Here is a 23095-nt window from a genome sequence, read left to right as displayed (position 1 = left end):
TGCGTGCAGCCAAGCCATGGCTTGGAACGATTAACCACATTTGGTTTTGACACCACGTTTGTGAGAAACACTCAAAGCCAAAAAATTCAGGTTAGGCCAGGATCTCAGTGATAGCAGCAAAGTTTATTCGTCATTGCAATAACAGGCTCATGTCCCCTATTAGCGAGGGAGGGACTGTGCAACAGTCAGCGAAATTCATTCCGTTCTATACTCCAAACCCAACGCAGGTAACGCTCTCCTGGCATTCATTGGTTGAGCGGCTCAGGCTTACACTCTCCCCGATGCTGTTGCTATGATACATTTCCATATAAGCTCCATTACCAACCCGTTGTTCTTTCGTATGTTTTGTACTTCTCCATGGAGATACGAGGGCCATATTTCCAAGAGTGAGCACAAGCGTTCTGTCCTGTGCTGGGCTCTCTTTCTCCAGCCCGCATCTTTGCCTTGTTTTGCACCTGGCTCACTTCCACCCCAGTCAGAACGCCCCCAATCTTTAACTTTCTACTCTGTTCAGCAGCTTTCTTAGTGGAAGGAAAACAGCTATTTCACAAGAGGGTTATAAGTTCAGTGAAGGTCAATACTACGTACCGAAAACACTAAAAGCTTCTACTGCAAAAACACAACCTACCTTTCACAACCAGACCCAGAACCAACCCCCAAGGAGCACCGCCACTCACAGCTCCCCACCCGCACTCTGCACCGCCGATCACCGCCCCCTGAGCTCAGCCAGTAAGCCAGTTCTCAGCCCACCTCGTTGTCCACTCATCAGTCCCACGCTTCCTCAGCTTCATTTGCAGGATGTCGTGGGAGACTGTATCAAAAGCATTGCTGAAGTCAAGGCAGACGACATCCACTGCAGCAGCACCTGAAATGGTCCATCCCACTCGGGCTGAAGCTTTGATTCCTTACACGTGCGTGTTAGGACCCAGCCTCCAGCACGGAATGAGGGCACTAGAAATTCCAGAGGTGGAGCTCGAGACAGCAGTCCATGTCCCTTGATGGATAACAGAGAAGCAGACAACCCGAGTATGTAGTTCTTAGGAAACTTATCCTTGGCTTCAAGAGAGGGCATCTCACCTCTCCCTCCCAAGTACATCAACCCAAACAACACTTCATACGTTGATACTCCCAAGTCTTTTCTGGGAGCAGTTCGTATTCTGAGAAGGGCTACAGGTAAACGCTTTGGCCATGGTCATTTGGTCTCTAAAATCCATTTTGACAAGCGCTTTGTCAGCATCTGACCGATCCATCCTACTTTCCCTGAAGAAGGAGGGTGCCGGTGAGTACGGAACTCCCGCTTGATTTCTAGAGTTCTCATTAGCTCCTGTAGGACTTGTGAAGTAAAGTGGTTTCCCTTATCTGAGACGATATTCTACGTGATCCCATATCTAGGGATCGCGCCCAGGTGTAGAGTCCTTAGCGCAGAAAAGACAGGGACCTGTTGGAGCACCCAGAGGACCAAGGGTAAATCCTGCCTGACCAATCTAGCGGCCGTCTGTGATGGTGTCACTGCATCAATAGCCAAGTGAAGAACCACTGATATCACCCACCTGGACTTCAGCAAGGCCTCTGACACAACATCCTTCTTTCCAAATTGGAAGGATACGGATTCGGTGAGCGGACCGTTCAATGGACAAAGAACCGGCTGCAGCATCGAGTCCAGGAGCCAACGGCTCCGTGTCTGGATGGTCATCGGTGATGAATGGCATCTCAAAGGGGTCCGTGCTGGGGCTGAGACTCTTCAGTATCTTCGTCAGTGGCATCACCAGCGGGATCGAGCGCACCCTCAGAAAATTTGCTGACGACACCAAGCTGTGGGGAGCAGTGACACGCCAGAGGGACGGGACGCCAACCACAGGGACCTCAACAGGCTCGAGCAGCGGGCACAGACAAACCTCATCAGCTTCAACAAATCCAGGTGCAGTGTCTTGCACCTGGGACAAGAGAACCCCCCACTACCGATACATGCTGGGGGATGAAAGGGCTGAGCCAAGGCCTGTCCCAAAAGACCTGGTGGACGGCAAGCTGTACACGAGCCAGCAAAGTGCCCTCCCAGCCCAGAAAACCAGCCACATCCTGGTCTGCACCAAAAGATGTGCGGTCAGCAGGTGAAAAGAAGTGATCCTGCCCCTCTGCTCTGTGCTGAAGAGGCCTCACCTGGAGTACTGTGTCCATATGAAGGGCCCTCAGTGCAGAAGAGACATGGACCCGTTGGAGCACATGCAGAGGATGGCCACAAGAAAAAAAAAAAAAAAGAACCGAAGGATCAAACGCCTCACCTGTGAGGACAGGCTGAGAGAGCTGGGGCTGTTCAGCCCGGAGAAGTGAAGGCTCCGAGGTGACCTGGTAACAGCCTTTCGATACCCAAAGGGGAGCTAAAGGAAAGAAGAAGGGAAAATTTAGGTTAGATATCAGGAAAATATCTTTCACAGCAAGGGACAAGGGGAAACATTTTAAGCTGGGGGAGGGAAGATTTAGGTTGGACGCCAGGGGGAAGTTCTTCACAGAGAGAGCGGTGAGGTGCTGGAACAGCTGCCCAGAGAGGCTGTGGATGCCCCGTCCATCCCTGGAGGTGTTCAAGGCCAGGTTGGATGGGGCCCTGGGCAGCCTGGTCTAGTATGAAATGGGGAGGTTGATGGCCCTGCACGTAGCAGGGGGGTTGGAGATTCACGATCCTGAGGTCCCTTCCAACCCGGGACCTTCTGTGACTCTGCGCAGTGGACCAGGTTGCCCAGAGATGTGGTGGATGCCCTGTCCCTTCCAAGGTGACACGCAGGGCAACCTGATCCAGCTGTGAATGTCCCTGTTCATTGTGGGCGAGTTGGACTAGACCATCATAAATGGTCGCTTCCGACTCTAAGGAGTCTCTGGTATGATACCTGAAGCCATGTCCACAAAGAACATCGATGGCCTGGTGAGCAATCAGGGTAGGTGGGGAAGCCTGTGTGCTCAACAGCTCTGGGGAAACTCACCAAGTAGTCCAGTCAGGAAGATTCACATCAGCCATAGAGCCTCTCTGTGCCAGTGCCAGTATTCAGCACACCAGAGGTACTGCTTCATCACACTGGTGGGTCCCATAGCTGCAGAGCTAGCTACTGAATGGCAGTCAGGGGATGGAAGGAAGAGGGGTGGGGAGATTGGCTATCATACAGACTAGGAAACTAACAGCATCCCCTGACAATTGGGATGGAGATACCTGGGGCGATCCAGATGAAGTGGTCCAGTAGAAGACAATCCTTTGTTTCCTATGAATACGAAGCCAGGTCTGCCATAAAAACAGAAAGAACCCTAGGACCCTGGGGTGGACAGCCACAGCGTGCTCTGAGAACTGTGCCCTGACATCTGTTACTACTGACAAATTTGTAAGGGAGGTCTAGGAGAGAACCAGACAAGACAGGAACAGAATACTTGTGTTCAGTATGCTCAAGCAGTGGAGACCGTATTACACTACGTGCGGATGAAGAAAACGGCCACTGGGGCCGGGGGTTTTCTTAAGCTCAGGTCCCAGCCCGATACATGCACCTCACCCTACTACTAGCCACGAAGCTTATTGGGACGGAAGCTTATTGGGCCCAGGGAGCAAGGCGAGCCCCTTGTGACCCCCATTCCATCTTTAAGTGAGCGTCCTACAGCCATCGCAAAACCCACCTGCATACAAGCAATGCACGAACAAGGGATTCGCGGCATTTCATTATCCGCTGCACAGATTTCACAGTGCTTAAACCACTAACCAGAGGAGCCCCGAGAACCCTTAAACGCCATCGTGCTGCAAAACAGAACGGGATCCAAAGAGACACGGAACATAGTTTAAATACGTGCCCTTAAACAATACTCTGCATGGGCGGAATTAATACGTGGCACAGGAGACACAGAGGGGACGTGGGCAGAGGACACAGGGAGGACACAGACACAGGCGGGACACGAGGTCACAGAGGGAACATGGAGGGGGATGCAGAGGGTACGCGTCATGAAATGGATTGGGACCACGTGGTAGCAGACAAACCGAGTTTGGAGTCTCAGGTTGGAGATTAGGCAATGAGAATCATGAAAGAGGGAACAGAGACTTCACAAGAAGGTATTGAACTTAAGAAGAGTTACAGAGGAAACCTGGAGAACACAGGATCCCTTTACGGAAAAGCGCACTAGCTCCAGGCATTTCCAGAGTTGCAATGCTCAGTCAGCCAACCAGCATTACCTTGGGACTGACTGAAGCATTCCAGGAATGAGACAAGAGCAAAAGAAAGGAATGTATGTCAGCCCCTCCATTACCAGTTCGGAGAAAGGGAGATAACCCCTTCACTCCCTTAAGCAAAGAACTGAAAAGAAAAATAAGAACAAGCGTAGCAGACATAGCTGCTCCAGTCCAGCTTTGGATCCCCTCAGATCAGAGGGCAAAGATCAAAGCCCTACAGCATGGAACAAAAATCAGTTGCCTCTTTCCAGGAAAGAGCACTCACCCAACAGTCCACAGCAGGCAGTCTCCAGCAAAAGACACTGCCTTGGGGGCTGCCAGCCCTTAAATGAGGTGAGGGAGGGGTGGAGCCAGGCTCAGCCCCACCTGGTCCCACAGCTGCATTGCTTCCACCTGTGCTTGCAGGGCTGCACCACCCCTCACCAGATGCTCCATCACTGCTTCAGGCTGTGATCTCAAAGTTCCCATAACGTCATGAATAAAAAAAAAAAAAAAAAAAAAAAAAGTGAATTGGGTCTGCCTGTCTGGCAAGGGGAAGTTTATCACTGAATGAGCAAGGATGGCCCACATATTTTGATTCCAGTCAGATGTCCTCAAAGGCAACTGATAAAATTTCTCATAGGTAGGAGAGCACAGATTTTCATACTGATGCAGCAAGATGCTGAGAAGCCGCATGTGCAGCGAAAAGGCTGCGATTACGGTGTGAGTGGAGCGAGTGCTGTTTGCCAAACTGTCAGGGTCAGCTTATGGCTCCCCAGTGAGAAATGTGCATTACCTACTCACGCAGCGATTAAAGACCATCGTGAAAATATTTTACGATTTGGTGTCCTCAGTGGGTGAAGCTGGCACCTGCCTGTAAGGCACCGTGTAGCCATTGGGCTCCAACATCAATCCCAAACCCCAAAGAAGTTGGGAGGCTGCAGCGTGCGTACTTCGTGCAGCCCCTGCGCTCCTCGAGTCACAGATCACTGACGTACCGCAGGACCCATTTCTGCTGCGGCACGACGTGGGATTGCTGAAGTCACTGCAGATCTGGAGAACAGACAAAGCATCTCCAGAACGCACTCCCCGTACAACTTGCCCACATGCAGGGGGCACAAGCCCCATTTTGGGGGCAATGATCCCCACTTGTGGGGTGCTACCCTCACCCCACTGTCACAGCCATGCCCCGAGGACACCATCACCCCACTGCGCATGGCCAGCAACGTCTCCCCGGACTCCACTCCCACAGGCATCCCCGTCCCTGTCCTCAAGCCGGCAACATCGGCACGGAGCAAAGCGGGGCAGGGGGCGTGGGAGGACTTGAGGGGACATGAGAGGGCACATGGGGACACAGGGACATGGGGGGACACGGAGGGACACGGGGTTGACGCGTGGGGTCAGAACTACAGAGGCAAGAGGAGGTGGCACGTGGAGGTGACACAAGGAGGTGGCAGGCTGTGCCAGGAGTTTGAGCAGCAGTGCGGGGCAGATGAGCAGTGCCAGCCCAACGTGGGGGTGATGGTGACACTCCAGGATGAGGAGCTGCTACTGTTTTTCAAGCAGGTAGGAGTTTGTTATCCATACATAATACTGCACTTGTTGTTTTCTTTTTTAAATCAGTGACAGTATGCGATCTGATCCAATGTCTTTGAAAAGTGTGGTTTCAGGATTGTCAGCTGAAACAGCAGCAGAACACAGGCCGTTGCCTGTGGGGGAAGGGACGGGGAAGGAAGTGAGGAAAGAAAGGAGGAAGCCTGAAAAAGGAATGGGGATGGCACGGGGCGAAGGAAGGGGGCGAGACATAGGGGAATGAAGGGAAAAGGACAGAATAGCGGTGGAGCAGCTTAAAAAGCAGCAACAAGCTCTGGGAGGACTGCAGAGTGCCAGATTCTGTAGCGGGTGTGTATCTGTGTGTGTATGTTGTCATTACCTGCCTGGTTTGGGGTCGGGGCTGTTGTCGCTTCTGAGCTCCTGCAGTGGGAAGAGCTTGAGCAATCGGTGCCCATGCAGAACTGCAGCACGGGGGAGCGCTTGGTAAGGACAGCCCTGCAGCCCTCAGCTGGACGAACTTCTTCCGTGTGTCCAGACTGTGAGCTGTGCAGCCGTGCCTGGCTGCACCGCTCCAGCTCAGAGTCCGCTGCCTGAAGCTGCATCTTTGCTGCCTTCCCTCCTGCCCAGAGCCTCGAAGCTGCTCCCACAGTCCTCTGCCCACCCCCAACATGCCAGAGAAGACATCTGGCAGCGGGCTGGAGGAATCCCAGCACCCTGTTTTCCTTCTGCCCGCAGCTCTCTCCTCCTCTGCCACACAGGGCAGCAGCCTGCAAAATGGGAATGGTCGGGAGGAAAGGGAGCACTGGCAGGAGCGACTGCTGCAGCTGGCCGGGGGGGTCTGCGTCCCCCGGGCCCTTGTGGGCTATCTGTCCAGCTGCAGGAGGACCAGAGAAGGGCAGATAAAAAGGTGCAGCTGAGCAAGCAGTGGACCTGCACAACTCTCTGGCCATCCTGCCGATGGCAGCTGTGACACATCGATTCCTTCCATGCAGCTGAATTCATGTTTTCCATCTGTAAACTTAAGTGGAGAACTGCAGGTTTTGTTAATCTTTGTGGAAATGATGTAACGGTCCCCAAGAATCTCAGAACTGCAACTTTGTCTCTGCCTGCGTCGACCTGCTAGGGCCTAAAACTACCCGTTTTATGGCATTAAAAAGAATAAAAAGCCAAAAATGAAACCTGGAGTTGAAGAAAGACCTTGGAAAAAAACCACATTAAAATGTGAACAAGACAGAGGCTGAGCAAACGTTAATATAGCCCTGTGCTTTCTGCCAAAGTGCTTTATTTCGTTATCGTTAAATTTGCCGGGCAGTTACATTTCGGTATGTGAATATTTAGAAACAGTGCAATGGATGCTGGCAAAAACGAGTCTGTTTTCTTTTTTAACAGATATTCATAAGCACTTAGCACAGCTTTCCGGGGTCTGGAGTAGTTTCCCTTTGTTTTCTTCGTCTTTTCCCCCCGCTTCGAACTTCGCGCTCTTCCCCCGTCATCACAACGCGGAACGGATCGCCACGGCCTGCGCCGCGGGTCCCCGGCAATGCCGCCGGAGTTCTTCCCGCGGTCTCTGCTGCCACCTCGTGGCCAATGCGCGGAACTGCCGCTGCCCGCTGCTCAGGCCGGCAAGCTGTACAACGCATGCGCGTAGAAACGCGGAAGAGGCCTTTTAACCGCTCTGCGCCGCTAATCCGCCGCTCTCTATGGTGATCAGTCCTCCAGATAATAGCGAACACGCGCGCGTCAACTGAAAGATAGCAATTGTTTCGACAGACCACTGCGGGGACGGGCAAGCAGCCGATTCTCGGAGCGCCGGCTCAGCGATAATTTCCCCTTCTAATCCAGGATGCCCCTCGTCTATTTCCGCCGATTTATGCCCGAGCCCTCCCGGGAACGGACCGGGTCGGCTCACGGCTGCCCCTCAGCGCCTCGTGGCACCCAACGTGCTTGCCGCCGCGGTGGAGGAGCAGACGTTTGGGGCTCCAGCCCCAGCCCTGCACCGCAGCGTTCCCGGAAAAGCAAGTCTCGCGAGAGCAACGCACACGGGCCAAGCTAGGCACCGCGCACGCGGCAGTCTCCGCACCGCACTACGCAGGCGCGGTTCTCGAGACAACAGCACGGAGTACGGACGCGCGATTCATGAGAAAGCACGACGCATGCGCCAGTGGTTTAAAAAAAAAAAAGAAGAAGAAGAAGAAAAAAAGCGCTACGCACGCACTGGATTCTGTTCCGAACGGGGCATGCGCCGGACTCTGCCCGCCACGGCGCATGCGCCTGGCTGTGCCCCGCAATGCGCGTGTGCCACGTGCTCTGCGCGCGCGCCAGCCTCGACGCCGCAATACGCACGCTTTCCTCACGGCCGCAAAACGCACGCGCCGTCGTTTGCAGCGCCTTCAGTACGCTCTCGAAGCAGACCGGGGCATAAAACCGCCCGAGGAAACAGACGAGGAGCATTCTGGATCGGAAGAGAGAAAAGTGTCGCGGAGCCGGCGGTCCAAGTATTGACTGCTCACCTGCATCTCAGGGCTTCGAAGAAATGTGTGCGATTGGAAAGCTTGTGGCGCATGCGCACTACTTCCCGGGGGACCGAGCACCGCTTCCGCGTGCCTGCGCGCACGCGCCCTGCTGCCTGCGGCGACGTAGCGACGCTGCCGCAATTCTGCCGATTGACCGCGTGGGGGCACCAGAGACAGCTGAAACAACCTCGATGCAGTTCCCCCGATTGGCCACGAGGGGGCGCGAGAGATCGCGGAAACAACCGCGACGCACTTTTGCCGATCGGCCACGCGGTGGCACCAGAGACCGCGGAAATCACTTCGCCGCTTGGACTGCTGTGGGTCTGCACCAAGCCATCGCCAGCCCGTTCTCTCTTTTGATGGCAGAGGAAAAACACAGAAGGGAGAGGGGGGAAGGGAAGACGACAAAGACAACGAAGGAAATCTTCGACAAACCCACCAAACCTGCGCTCAGTGCGTAGGGGTACTTGTCAATAAACAAATAACCAGCAAATTGATGTTGTCAAGATTTTTATTACTCTATTTTTTGCAGCCAGCGTCCGAGGTAATGAAAAACCTCGTACGAAGCGGGCAGATGCGTGCAGCCAAGCCATGGCTTGGAACGATTAACCACATTTGGTTTTGACACCACGTTTGTGAGAAACACTCAAAGCCAAAAAATTCAGGTTAGGCCAGGATCTCAGTGATAGCAGCAAAGTTTATTCGTCATTGCAATAACAGGCTCATGTCCCCTATTAGCGAGGGAGGGACTGTGCAACAGTCAGCGAAATTCATTCCGTTCTATACTCCAAACCCAACGCAGGTAACGCTCTCCTGGCATTCATTGGTTGAGCGGCTCAGGCTTACACTCTCCCCGATGCTGTTGCTATGATACATTTCCATATAAGCTCCATTACCAACCCGTTGTTCTTTCGTATGTTTTGTACTTCTCCATGGAGATACGAGGGCCATATTTCCAAGAGTGAGCACAAGCGTTCTGTCCTGTGCTGGGCTCTCTTTCTCCAGCCCGCATCTTTGCCTTGTTTTGCACCTGGCTCACTTCTACCCCAGTCAGAACGCCCCCAATCTTTAACTTTCTACTCTGTTCAACAGCTTTCTTAGTGGAAGGAAAACAGCTATTTCACAAGAGGGTTATAAGTTCAGTGAAGGTCAATACTACGTACAGAAAACACTAAAAGCTTCTACTGCAAAAACACAACCTACCTTTCACAACCAGACCCAGCACCAACCCCCAAGGAGCACCGCCACTCACAGCTCCCCACCCGCACTCTGCACCGCCGATCACCGCCCCCTGAGCTCAGCCAGTAAGCCAGTTCTCAGCCCACCTCGTTGTCCACTCATCAGTCCCACGCTTCCTCAGCTTCATTTGCAGGATGTCGTGGGAGACTGTACCAAAAGCATTGCTGAAGTCATGGCAGACGACATCCACTGCAGCAGCACCTGAAATGGTCCGTCCCACTCGGGCTGAAGCTTTGATTCCTTACACGTGCGTGTTAGGACCCAGCCTCCAGCACGGAATGAGGGCACTAGAAATTCCAGAGGTGGAGCTCGAGACAGCAGTCCATGTCCCTTGAGGGATAACAGAGAAGCAGACAACCCGAGTATGTAGTTCTTAGGAAACTTATCCTTGGCTTCAAGAGAGGGCATCTCACCTCTCCCTCCCAAGTACATCAACCCAAACAACACTTCATACGTTGATACTCCCAAGTCTTTTCTGGGAGCGGTTCGTATTCTGAGAAGGGCTACAGGTAAACGCTTTGGCCATGGTCATTTGGTCTCTAAAATCCATTTTGACAAGCGCTTTGTCAGCATCTGACCGATCCATCCTACTTTCCCTGAAGAAGGAGGGTGCCGGTGAGTACGGAACTCCCGCTTGATTTCTAGAGTTCTCATTAGCTCCTGTAGGACTTGTGAAGTAAAGTGGTTTCCCTTATCTGAGACGATATTCTACGTGATCCCATATCTAGGGATCGCGCCCAGGTGTAGAGTCCTTAGCGCAGAAAAGACAGGGACCTGTTGGAGCATCCAGAGGACCAAGGGTAAATCCTGCCTGACCAATCTAGCGGCCGTCTGTGATGGTGTCACTGCATCAATAGCCAAGTGAAGAACCACTGATATCATCCACCTGGACTTCAGCAAGGCCTCTGACACAACATCCTTCTTTCCAAATTGGAAGGATACGGATTCGGTGAGCGGACCGTTCAATGGACAAAGAACCGGCTGCAGCATCGAGTCCAGGAGCCAACGGCTCCGTGTCTGGATGGTCATCGGTGATGAATGGCATCTCAAAGGGGTCCGTGCTGGGGCTGAGACTCTTCAGTATCTTTGTCAGTGGCATCACCAGCGGGATCGAGCGCACCCTCAGAAAATTTGCTGACGACACCAAGCTGTGGGGAGCAGTGACACGCCAGAGGGACGGGACGCCAACCACAGGGACCTCAACAGGCTCGAGCAGCGGGCACAGACAAACCTCATCAGCTTCAACAAATCCAGGTGCAGTGTCTTGCACCTGGGATAAGAGAACCCCCCACTACCGATACATGCTGGGGGATGAAAGGGCTGAGCCTAGGCCTGTCCCAAAAGACCTGGTGGACGGCAAGCTGTACACGAGCCAGCAAAGTGCCCTCCCAGCCCAGAAAACCAGCCACATCCTGGTCTGCACCAAAAGATGTGCGGTCAGCAGGTGAAAAGAAGTGATCCTGCCCCTCTGCTCTGTGCTGAAGAGGCCTCACCTGGAGTACTGTGTCCATATGAAGGGCCCTCAGTGCAGAAGAGACATGGACCCGTTGGAGCACATGCAGAGGATGGCCACAAGAAAAAAAAAAAAAAAAAGAACCGAAGGATCAAACGCCTCACCTGTGAGGACAGGCTGAGAGAGCTGGGGCTGTTCAGCCCGGAGAAGTGAAGGCTCCGAGGTGACCTGGTAACAGCCTTTCGATACCCAAAGGGGAGCTAAAGGAAAGAAGAAGGGAAAATTTAGGTTAGATATCAGGAAAATATCTTTCACAGCAAGGGACAAGGGGAAACATTTTAAGCTGGGGGAGGGAAGATTTAGGTTGGACGCCAGGGGGAAGTTCTTCACAGAGAGAGCGGTGAGGTGCTGGAACAGCTGCCCAGAGAGGCTGTGGATGCCCCGTCCATCCCTGGAGGTGTTCAAGGCCAGGTTGGATGGGGCCCTGGGCAGCCTGGTCTAGTATGAAATGGGGAGGTTGATGGCCCTGCACGTAGCAGGGGGGTTGGAGATTCACGATCCTCGAGGTCCCTTCCAACCCGGGACCTTCTGTGACTCTGCGCAGTGGACCAGGTTGCCCAGAGATGTGGTGGATGCCCTGTCCCTTCCAAGGTGACACGCAGGGCAACCTGATCCAGCTGTGAATGTCCCTGTTCATTGTGGGCGAGTTGGACTAGACCATCATAAATGGTCGCTTCCGACTCTAAGGAGTCTCTGGTATGATACCTGAAGCCATGTCCACAAAGAACATCGATGGCCTGGTGAGCAATCAGGGTAGGTGGGGAAGCCTGTGTGCTCAACAGCTCTGGGGAAACTCACCAAGTAGTCCAGTCAGGAAGATTCACATCAGCCATAGAGCCTCTCTGTGCCAGTGCCAGTATTCAGCACACCAGAGGTACTGCTTCATCACACTGGTGGGTCCCATAGCTGCAGAGCTAGCTACTGAATGGCAGTCAGGGGATGGAAGGAAGAGGGGTGGGGAGATTGGCTATCATACAGACTAGGAAACTAACAGCATCCCCTGACAATTGGGATGGAGATACCTGGGGCGATCCAGACGAAGTGGTCCAGTAGAAGACAATCCTTTGTTTCCTATGAATACGAAGCCAGGTCTGCCATAAAAACAGAAAGAACCCTAGGACCCTGGGGTGGACAGCCACAGCGTGCTCTGAGAACTGTGCCCTGACATCTGTTACTACTGACAAATTTGTAAGGGAGGTCTAGGAGAGAACCAGACAAGACAGGAACAGAATACTCGTGTTCAGTATGCTCAAGCAGTGGAGACTGTATTACACTACGTGCGGATGAAGAAAACGGCCACTGGGGCCGGGGGTTTTCTTAAGCTCAGGTCCCAGCCCGATACATGCACCTCACCCTACTACTAGCCACGAAGCTTATTGGGACGGAAGCTTATTGGGCCCAGGGAGCAAGGCGAGCCCCTTGTGACCCCCATTCCATCTTTAAGTGAGCGTCCTACAGCCATCGCAAAACCCACCTGCATACAAGCAATGCACGAACAAGGGATTCGCGGCATTTCATTATCCGCTGCACAGATTTCACAGTGCTTAAACCACTAACCAGAGGAGCCCCGAGAACCCTTAAACGCCATCGTGCTGCAAAACAGAACGGGATCCAAAGAGACACGGAACATAGTTTAAATACGTGCCCTTAAACAATACTCTGCATGGGCGGAATTAATACGTGGCACAGGAGACACAGAGGGGACGTGGGCAGAGGACACAGGGAGAACACAGACACAGGCGGGACACGAGGTCACAGAGGGAACATGGAGGGGGATGCAGAGGGTACGCGTCATGAAATGGATTGGGACCACGTGGTAGCAGACAAACCGAGTTTGGAGTCTCAGGTTGGAGATTAGGCAATGAGAATCATGAAAGAGGGAACAGAGACTTCACAAGAAGGTATTGAACTTAAGAAGAGATACGAGGGCCATATTTCCAAGAGTGAGCACAAGCGTTCTGTCCTGTGCTGGGCTCTCTTTCTCCAGCCCGCATCTTTGCCTTGTTTTGCACCTGGCTCACTTCTACCCCAGTCAGAACGCCCCCAATCTTTAACTTTCTACTCTGTTCAACAGCTTTCTTAGTGGAAGGAAAACAGCTATTTCACAAGAGGGTTATAAGTTCAGTGAAGGTCAATACTACGTACAGAAAACACTAAAAGCTTCTACTGCAAAAACACAACCTACCTTTCACAACCAGACCCAGAACCAACCCCCAAGGAGCACCGCCACTCACAGCTCCCCACCCGCACTCTGCACCGCCGATCACCGCCCCCTGAGCTCAGCCAGTAAGCCAGTTCTCAGCCCACCTCGTTGTCCACTCATCTATCCCACGCTTCCTCAGCTTCATTTGCAGGATGTCGTGGGAGACTGTATCAAAAGCATTGCTGAAGTCAAGGCAGACGACATCCACTGTCCACAGGCACTGACTGCACCTGCCTGTATGGCAGCATGTAGCTTTTTGGCTCAAACATTGATCCCAAAGCCCAAAGAAGTTGGGAGGCTGCAGCATGCGTACTTCGTGCAGCCCCTGTGCACCTCAAGTCAGAGATCACTGACATACTGCAGGACCCCATTTCTGCTGCGGCACGACGTGGGATTGCTGAAGTCACTGCAGATTTGGAGAACAGACAAGTTGTCATGGTTTTATGATTTTTGGTTATCAGTATTCCACATCATAACATCATGTAATGCGCTGGGGGTTTGATGGTGGATGCTCAAGTTCCAGGTGCCTGTCTGGAGGAGAACAACAACTACATTCCCCAGGGGGTTTGTGGTCAGCAAGGAGATGTAACTCCCGGCAAGGTCACTTGATGTTCTCTCCTTCGCCTGCTCTTCTTCGCCTGCTCTTCTTCATCGGCTCAACTGGACTGCACTTCTCACCTCAGCGCTGTGGTGAGACCTATCCACCTTTCGCACACACTCCCTCTCTCTCATTATATTTTGCTGATACTATATTTAGTAAATTAGTTTGTTTCACCTCAGATCGTTGCCGCTGTTTTCAATTATTTTGGGTCCCCAGTTTCCCTTTTCTGGAGGCGCGGATCTGCGGATCCCTCTGCCCTGCTAGTCACGGAACCGGGCCGAACCAGCCCGTAAACCGTTGACACAAATCATCTCCAGAAAGCACTCCCCATACAACTTGCCCACATGCGTGGGGTGCAAGCTCCAGTCTGGGGGCAATGACCCCCACTTGTAGGGTGCTACCCACACCCCACTGTCACAGCTGTGTGCCGACGACACCATCACCCCTCTGCGCACGGCCATCAACTTCTCCCAGGACTCCACGCACCCTACAGGTATCCCCCAGTGCGCGAACTGCCGCTGTCTGGCGCTGAGTCCCGCAATCAATCCCGTCAGAAAAATTCTTTCCGCAGTCTCTGCTGCCACCTCGTGGTCAATGCGCGGAATTGCCGCTGTCTGTCGCTGAGTCCCGCAAGCCGCACAACGCATGCGCCTACAAATGCGGAAGTGGCGTTTAAACCGCTCTGCGCAGCTAATTCGCCGCTCTGTACGATCAGTCATCAAGTTAATAGCGAACGTGTGCCCGTCAACTCAAAGATAGCAATTGTTTCGACAGACCACTACGGGTACGGCCAAGCAGTCGATTCTTGAACCGCCGGCTCAGCGATAATTTCCCCTTCTAATCCCGGATGCCCCTCGTCTATTTCCGCCGATTTATGCCCGAGTCCAGCCGGGAACGGACCGGTTGGGCTCACAGCTGCCCCTCAGCGCCTCGTGGCATCCAATTTGCTCGCCGCCCCGGTGAACCAGCAAACGTCCCCTTCCACCCCCAGCCTTGCACCGTCCCCCAGCCGTTTAAAAGCCCTCTCAGCGGCACTGGAACGCGAGCAGCTCAGAGATTCGCTGTCGCGGTACTGGCGTGCAGCAGCACCGACATGGCAGCTACCCGGGACCGGCAAGTCTCGGGAATGCGATACGCATAAGCGAATCTGGGCACAGCTTTACTCAAACACCCGTACTGGCACTGCAGTGCGCATGTGCCGGTATCGGCTCGGCGCTACGCATGCGCCACTCTCGGCACAGAACTACGCGTGCCCGAGCATCAACACCACACTGCGCAAGAGCAACTCCCGGCATCACACTGAGCATGTGCAAGTCTCGGGACAGCATTGCGCATGTCCCAGCCGCTACACCGCGCTGCACACGTGCCTGTCTCGAGAAGGTTCCACGCATGCGCCAACCCCGGGACAGCAAGGCGCATGCGCCTCGCTTGGCACTGCACTGCGCGTGCGGCAACGTGCAGCGGTCATTTCGCATGCACATTTTCGAGTACACACCTACGCGTGCGCTGTTTTCGACTCCTCATTACGCATGCGACGGGCGCAGGGGCCACTTGGAGCCAGAATAGTCTGGTCCTGAGGCAGGCTCGAGTGTCAGACTGTCCGTCGACCAGGAGCACGGCCGACTGCCAGAGAGAAAACCATTGCTGAGCCAGTGGTCCAGGAATTGACTGCTCGCCTGCATGTGAAGGCTTTGTAGGTTTGAATGCTATTGATGAGTTTTCCAGCGCATGCGTCCTGTTGCTTGGAGGACTAACCATAACAAAGCTCGGCGGATTTGCTGCGCAGAGCGACGAGAACGTACGTACACCACTTCCGCGTGCTTGCGCGCATGAGTCCTGGTGCCTGGGGCACCGAACGTACGCGGCCGCGATTCCACCGATTGGCCACGAGGGGGCACCAGAGACCGCGGAAACAACAGCTCCGACTGGATTGACGCGGAGCTGCGCCGCAGCTTCTGGTGCTCTGTTCTCTCTTTCTCGTGAGGGCGGAGGAAAAACGCAGTTAGGTAGGGGTTGAGGACGGAGAAGAAAATTACGTCAATTGGAAAAAGACGAAGAAAACCAAGGAAAACTTCTCTACACCTAGCAAACATCTGCTAAGTGCGTAAGAATTTCTAAATAAATAAATAAATAACCATCAATTTGATTTCGTCATGGTTTTTTTTTTTTGCAAGTGTCTGAGGCGATGAAAAAGCTGGTATCATTGGACAGGTGTACACAGCAAAGCCAAGGATGGCGAGGAACGATTAACAATCGTTAACATGGCAAAACAATCGCAATGCAAAACAGCCATTCAACTTCAAGAAAAAAAAAAATAGTAGTAACAACTTCCGTACCTGGCCACGCCATTCTGAGATCCCATCAGGCTCTCCCGAGGCTTGTAAGTATCAATTTCATCCGGATCAATTTTGATATCAAGCAATTTGTCATCAGTTCTTCCACTCCAAGTAGAAGAACTCCAACCCAGGCCAGGATCTGCCGCAGGGTGTTCTGACCACGGGCACCACGGCTGAACTGATTTAATAGCACTGTGATTCCCAGGTGTGGTTTCAAGGATTTGGTCTACTTTTGACCCAAAGGAAGAATTAACATGAAATGTGAGGTAGGCATAAGAACACCACTATGGAAACACAGCGGCAGAGAAGAAAGCACCCATATTTCCCTGAACCACTGCTTGAAGGAAAAAAGGAAAAAAAGTAAAAATAAAAATAAATTATTTTATATGCTACCTGTTTGAAGGCATATACCACTCTCACTCTTTAAAAGCATTAAAGAAAAAAATAAAATGTATAGAGTAATCTCCTCTAACAATAAACGCATTTGGTCTGGGCAGCAAATGGCGCAGCTCTGTATCACAAACAACCGAAGTCATAAGCACCAGGCTCCTAAGCTCCAGCCAAACCAACCAAACGTGCCTACGGACAGGCAGAATCCTTAAGTAGGACAGCCAGTAAAAATGTCAAACAAAGCACCCAATTCTCAGCCTTGTTGTTCCTTCTTGAAAATCCAGAGGTCTTTGTGTTAGCTCCACCTCTAGCCTGTAAGCAAGCGAGCAGAACAGAGTACCAACTTACTGAAAGGAAAACCTGTAAATCTGCGGCAATGTTTTCTGGCAAGTCAGAGCAGCTGAGACCTGAGGCCAGAAGCTCTTTGTGCTAACTGCTGCTGGCCTCAAGTCATTCTGTCTGTCTCCAAACAGTACGTTTCCCACTCATGAGCCCTGGAGGTAGTGCCTCTTTCACAGGCATGCATTGTAATGCTCCTTTCTCAGAGCAGCATGCCTGTGTCCTATGCACATTGCTGCTTACTGGCAGCGCTCTAGCTGCTAACAACAGACATAGAGTCTGAGGGACTCAGCACCTTCTTCACCTCCGTCTTCTCTGTTAACTGCTCATCACATAGTCCTCAAATGTTTGGTTTGCTAGAAAGGAGTTGGGGATGCAATACTCCCCCACACATGCACTGTAAGCAAAGATCAGCTTCAGGACCTCCTGGGGAACCCGAACATCCAGAAGTCTATGGGTATCTACAAGATGCAACACAGAGTCCTGAAACATTTAGCTGACATAGTCACCAAGCCACTCTCAATGATATTTGGAAAATCATGGCAATCATGTGGAGTCCCTGGTGAGCAGAAACAAGACATCACAGCCATTTATAATATATGTAAAAAGAATGATCCAGGAAACTACCAACCTGTCTCACCTTTTTGCCTGGAAAGATCATGGAGTAGATCCTCATGGAAGCTATGCTAAGGCACACGGAAGGTATAAAGGTGATACGGGAGAACCAGCATGGCTTCACCAAGGGCAAATCCTGCTTGACCAACCCAGTGGCCTTTTACGATGGCATCACTGCACCAGCGGGTAAGGGAAGAGCCACTGATATAATCTATTCAGACTTCAGGAAGGCCTTTGACACAATAGCTTGCAACATCCTTCTCTCCAAATTGGAAAGATATGGATTCAATGGGTATACTGTTCAATGGATGAAGAACTGGCAGTAGAATCAAGTCCAGAGAGTGATGGTCAATGGCTCAATGTTTGGAGGGACATCAGTGACAAGCAGTGTCCCTTGGGGGTCGGTGCTGGGGCCAATACTCTTCAATATCTTCATCAGTCAACAGTGGGGTTGAGTGCACCCTCAGCAGTCCTCAGTACAGGAGAGACACAGACCTGTTGAAGCGTGTCCAGAGAAGGCCACGAATGTGAACCAAGGAATGGAACACATCTCCTGCGAGGACAGGCTGAGAGTTCCAGCTCTTCAGCCTGGAGAAGAGAAGTCTGTGAGGCGAGCTGATAGTGGCCTGTCAGTATCTTAAGGGGACCTATAGGAAAGAAGGGGAACAGACACTTTTGAAGGAATCTGTTGTGATAGAGCAAAGGGAATGGTTTCAAATAGAAAGAGGGAAAATTTAGGTTAGATATAAGGAAAAAGCCTTTTACAGTGAGGGTGGTGAGGCAATGGAACAGGTTACGTAGAGATGTGGTGGACACGCTGTCCCTGGAGACTCCCGAGGCAAGGCTGGATCATGCACCTGGGCAATCTGACTGAGCTGTGGATGTCTCTATTCATTGCAGGAGAGTTGAGCTAGATGACGATTAAAGGTCCCTTCCAACTCCAAGGATTCAACAGTAAGATGCCCGAAACCACAAGACATGGTGACTCAAAGGAGATCGATTGTCAGGGTGCAATCAGGGCAGGTGGGGAAGCCTACATGCACAATGGCTCCTGGGAAACTCATTGAGTACTCCAGTTGTGATGATCCCCCCTGAGATGTTCCACACTGGTCACAGAGCTGCTCCATGCCAGTCCTAGTATTCAGCAGACTAAGGGCCTTGCTTCTTCAAGCTGCTGGTTCGTGCAACTGCAGAGCTAGCTACTTAGTGATGGCCAGGATTTGAGGGTAAGGTTCGAGTATCATGCAGATTAGGAACCTAATAGTGATCCCTGAGGATTGGGATGGAGTTCCATCATCATAGCTCCCCATCCTGGAGTAATTCCTGAACACAACTCCGACTTGTGTTGATGGGTTCAACGTAGGCAGTGGCTCCAGGATATCGGATCTGAGTCAGAACAGCAAAGCTGACTGCAGTGCACTGCTGCTCAGTTCCTTTGACGCAAAGACATCTGTGGCATTCACTGTGTTCAGAACATAGCTCTGAGGGTCCTAATCTCAAACCGCAGCTACAAATTAAACAACAAAAGGGCTGGGAGGAAGATGAAACTATTTTTATATCCTACTTTTCCTGACATATAGAGCTGTCAGGATACTTTGTGATCCCCACCAAAACAAACAAACAAAAAAGCAGCAATAGAAAAGAACAACATTCGGTCCACCTGAAAGATTCTTGTGAGTGACCCTTTTGGAGTGAGCAACCCCCAGGCTTCCCTCTTAAGTTGAGGCATAAGGATGCAGGAACAGATCCCAGACACTGACAGGCTACAATGTGCACATCAAGTCTTTCTTTCTCACCAGAAGCACAACAGTACCAAGAAGGGCAGCCCTGTGGCTTCTGCCCAGAACACAAGTAACTTCCAGTAAAGAATGAAGCACTCCAAGCAACATTTTCATTAAATCACAGAATCACCAAGGTTGGAAAAGACCCACAAGATCACCCAGCCCAACCATCCACTGATTACCAATAGCTCTCACTAAACCACGTTCCTCAACACAACATCCAAATGTTCCTTGAACACCTCCAGGGTTGGTGACTCCAGCACCTCCCTGGGCAGCCCATTCCAGTGCCTGACCACTCTTTCAGTGTCAGATCACCCTAACGTCCAGCCTGAATCTCCCCTGGCACAGCTTGAAGCCATTCCTTTGGTCCTATCACTGTTATACGAGAGAAGAGGCCGACCCCCAGCTCACCACAACCTCCCTTCAGGTAGTTATAGAGAGCAATGATGTCTCCCCTGAGCCTCCTCTTCTCCAGACTGAACAATCCCAGCTCCCTCAGCCGCTCCTCATAAGGCCTGTGCTCCAGACCCCTCACCAGCTTTGTTGCCCTTCTTTGAACACGCTCCAGGGCCTCAACGTCTTCCTTGCAGTGAGGGGCCCAAAACCAAACAACACAATACTCAAGGTGCAGTCTCACCAGAGCTGAGTATGGGGGATGGGTGGGAATTACCTCCCTGCTCTTGCTGGCAATACTGTGTCTGATGCAAGCCAGGATGCCAATGGCCTTCTTGGCCACACTGCTGCCTCATGTTCAAGCCAAGCATCAACCAATACCCCCAATTTCAGTCTAAAGAACAGTGCAACTAACTGCAACGTTGCACATGACCATCATTATAGAAATTACTATGTTTGCCACTCCCCTTTACAGCTGAGGGAAAAGAAAGCAGTCTTTCAAAACTGAGTGGGTTTGTGTGTTCATCTCATATAAACTGAATACAATCTAGGCATTTTAAACCAAAATACAATACTTCCTACAGACATTATGCCTTTCTTGTTTTGCCATTGCCCATTAGATTGCACATCAAAACCACTTAATGAGTCTGAATAAAATGTAGACACTGATATAACTGTGAAAAAGTATCTCCTCCTGCAATTCACTTGTAGGATTCACTATGCTCTAAATTTCACATGGAATTGTAATGCATTTCTCTGTCTGAAGTATTTTTTATGAACTCTAAACAGTATACAAACACTGTCGTACTGAAATAAATGGCTCTTCAATGTACTCATCAAGGAAACTTGGTGAAATACAACTTTATAAAAATATAATTTGCAAACTTACTCTTTTCAAGCATCTCTGTTATTAGTTACCAGTTCCAGATTTTGGGCTGATGCTGAATCTCAGAGCTATTCTCCCACTCCCCTGGAAACGCCCATCGAGTGCTTTACGAGCATCAATGGAATGTTGAGTAAACTCAATCTCTTCTAGCAAAGCTGTAGCAGCAGCACGACAATAGTACCTTGGAAAAGATCCTTAATAAACGTTGAATAGAGCAATCTCATTACCAACCCTCTAGAGCCAATCAACTGTAATACAATCTGTTCCTATGCTCTAGGGCCTCTGAGAGACTTCCTAAGAAGTTTCCAAGGGCACCTAGTTGACTTCTGGACATTGTAGAACACTCTCATGGAACTCGGTGCCCTTTCATGGCCACACAGTGAACTCTAGAGACAACCAGAAATGTCCCAAAGCTACTGAGCATACTCTGGGGAGCTCGAGACACATCCTACAGCACCCTACAACCCTCTCACAGCTCCTCAGTGTGCTCTAGGGTTCTTCATTGGTTTCCTGTGCACCCTACTGGACCTCAGATGTATTCAACTACATACTGAGCCCCCGCAGCCCACCATCATCACACTAACGGGTTTGCCATGATGCTCCAACTGCCCCAGCCACTGGAATGCTGCACTGAGCCTCTGACTGCAGCGTGCGCTTGCATGCTCACTTGTTTCAGTACACAAATGGAAGCTTTTATTCAAATATATTTTTTTCTAAACTTCAAAGTTGCATTATGTCTAGGTGATACAGTTAGTGGGATTGTTTCATATAAAACCAATGAGAAATAAACATCTGGTACAAATAGGTAACAAAATTCACACTGTATACCATTGTGTTATTTATCTACAACTGTCAACAAATACAACAAAATTAGATATAAAAGATTGCTCCATCAAAATATTAATGAAAGGTATGTTCCAAATGCATAGTAATCACAGTGTGATCAAATACTAAGAAAATAATCAAAGCTTTAGAGCTTTCAAGAGCTGCCATGATCACGTGACTGAAAAGCTACCAAGTTTGTTCAACAAAACAAATGTTTTAACTAAACAAAGACCTAGATAAAAAAAAATGTTTAATCCTCCACCACCACGCGTATTTGCCAGAAGGAACAATGGGGTGAAAAGAATGCAGCGGATATTTGAACTTTTCCTAACAGTACATGTATGTTTCAAAGAAGATCTCTCTGGGAAAAACAAGGTCTATTTGCAGATACTACCAAAGGAAATAGCAAAAGGCAGCAACAAATAAAGTCACAGATAGGATCACAACATATTCCATGGACTGCACAGTGATTAAGAACAATGATCCTGGAGAAGAAAAACAAATCTCTATCCTCAGAGAACACACTGGAGCCTGAACATCTTCATTAAACATTTTAACCCTGGTTTTCCTCCCCAGTGATCTTAGCTGGTATTTCTGTGAGGGAGAGGGAGGCTCTCATGAAGATACTTCATGCTGCCTTGATCTGAGAAGTCAGAAACAACATGATTGTCCCCTCTCAGCAACCATTTTGTAGTTAAGAGTCCTTCAATTCCTACTGGTCCACGTGCATGGATACGAGAAGTACTAATTCCAACTTCAGCACCTGCAGAAAACATACAAAATAAAGTCAGTCAATCCTCAGAAGATATTCAACCTGGTACTATACAGTTTTGCATCCTCACGTAGAAAAAGCCATTCAGTGACCTGTCTTTTTCCATTCTCCCAAAGCATCAGAAGTTATGTTTACCTGTTCTGATGGAGAAGTTAGTTAGATGAGCATTTATAAAACAGGCCCATTGTAACATGGACTTGTTTATACTTCTGGCTCCTACAGCATCCCTTTTAGAGAGAGAAGCTAGAAAGGTAGGTATGTCTTCTATATATTTTTACACTTTTTTTTGCTGAGGGTTTACCCCTTGAAAATTAAGAGCTACATTAGTCAAGACTGCAAGCTAACATTTTTAGCATTTACAGAGCACTGTATATTCCAGCCAGCACAGCAGTAGCCTGCTCCAGAGATTTCTAGTTCAGGAAAGTTTGTTTCTACTTCAGGAAAGATTGTTTCTCGCATCTTTTCCAATTTGCAGTAGGTACACATTTATTTAGGTAACTACTTGGATGCAGTCTTTCTACTCACACCAAAATGGACAGCAGCTTAATCTGCCCAGAAGGAACAAAGCATGGCATTCTTTACAGAGTTAACAGAAAGATAAAATAAACCGTTTACCCATTTCAGATCCCATGTTGCATTGTTCTGTCATCACATGCATACAACATACTTTATTCTGATTTAATAGAACCTTAACTGACCTAAAATATTTTTGCTCCCTACTGCTAAATTGTCTACACAACAGTATTATCTAGTTCTAGCAGGAAAGATACAGAACTATTACATTCTGCCTGAATGAATGGGCTAGGGTTCAGCTTTTTTCCTGCACTTTTTTCTTGTAAACCTTGTATGAGGCAGTATGATCAGAAACTAATCATGTTTTTCAGAACCGAGATGAGTATTTGCCACACTTCCCACATATCAGTAAATACTACAGTTATCTCGGCAATGTCCTCTTCCTCACTCT

General features: G+C 50.4%; 2 protein-coding genes and 1 long non-coding RNA gene across 7 annotated transcripts in view; all 3 read right to left on the bottom strand.

Moving 5' to 3' along the window:
- LOC149917145 (uncharacterized) lies at positions 1-3432 on the bottom strand. The gene is made up of 3 exons (XR_016468909.1): positions 2973-3432; positions 2280-2375; positions 1-1812 (listed from the first exon to the last, which is right to left on the bottom strand). It is a non-coding gene; the product is annotated as an uncharacterized LOC149917145 (long non-coding RNA).
- Positions 3433-8813: 5381 nt separating this feature from the next.
- LOC149917144 (uncharacterized) lies at positions 8814-21081 on the bottom strand. The gene is made up of 4 exons (XM_090145722.1): positions 12465-21081; positions 12013-12081; positions 11095-11190; positions 8814-10625 (listed from the first exon to the last, which is right to left on the bottom strand). The coding sequence occupies exons 1-4, from the start codon at positions 12501-12503 to the stop codon at positions 10524-10526; spliced, it is 306 nt and encodes a 101-aa protein (XP_090001848.1). The 5' UTR covers positions 12504-21081; the 3' UTR covers positions 8814-10523.
- Positions 21082-21359: 278 nt separating this feature from the next.
- The window catches only part of ALDH18A1 (aldehyde dehydrogenase 18 family member A1), a 43480-nt gene continuing 41744 nt past the window's right edge, over positions 21360-23095 (bottom strand). For all 5 annotated transcript variants that reach the window (XM_031597279.2, XM_031597278.2, XM_031597277.2 and 2 more), the window contains one exon: positions 21360-22122. In XM_031597279.2, the coding sequence (XP_031453139.1) occupies positions 21941-22122 (182 nt within the window). In that variant the 3' untranslated portion in view covers positions 21360-21940. The remainder of the gene's footprint in view (positions 22123-23095) is intronic.

The sequence above is a fragment of the Phasianus colchicus genome, chromosome 8 (genome assembly GCF_987193195.1).
Source record: "Phasianus colchicus chromosome 8, bPhaCol1.hap1.1, whole genome shotgun sequence".
NCBI lineage: Eukaryota > Metazoa > Chordata > Aves > Galliformes > Phasianidae > Phasianus > Phasianus colchicus.
This window is presented reverse-complemented; position numbering and strand designations above follow the sequence as displayed.

Coding starts and splice junctions, on each gene's coding strand:
- LOC149917144 (XM_090145722.1), bottom strand. CDS start 12,503: ATGCCGCGAATCCCTTGTTCGTGCATTGCTTGTATGCAG. Junction 12,082..12,464: donor CGTGCATTGCTTGTATGCAG/GTGGGTTTTGCG, acceptor TTTTTATGGCAG/ACCTGGCTTCGTATTCATAG. Junction 11,191..12,012: donor CTTCGTCTGGATCGCCCCAG/GTATCTCCATCC, acceptor TCTTTCCTTTAG/CTCCCCTTTGGGTATCGAAA.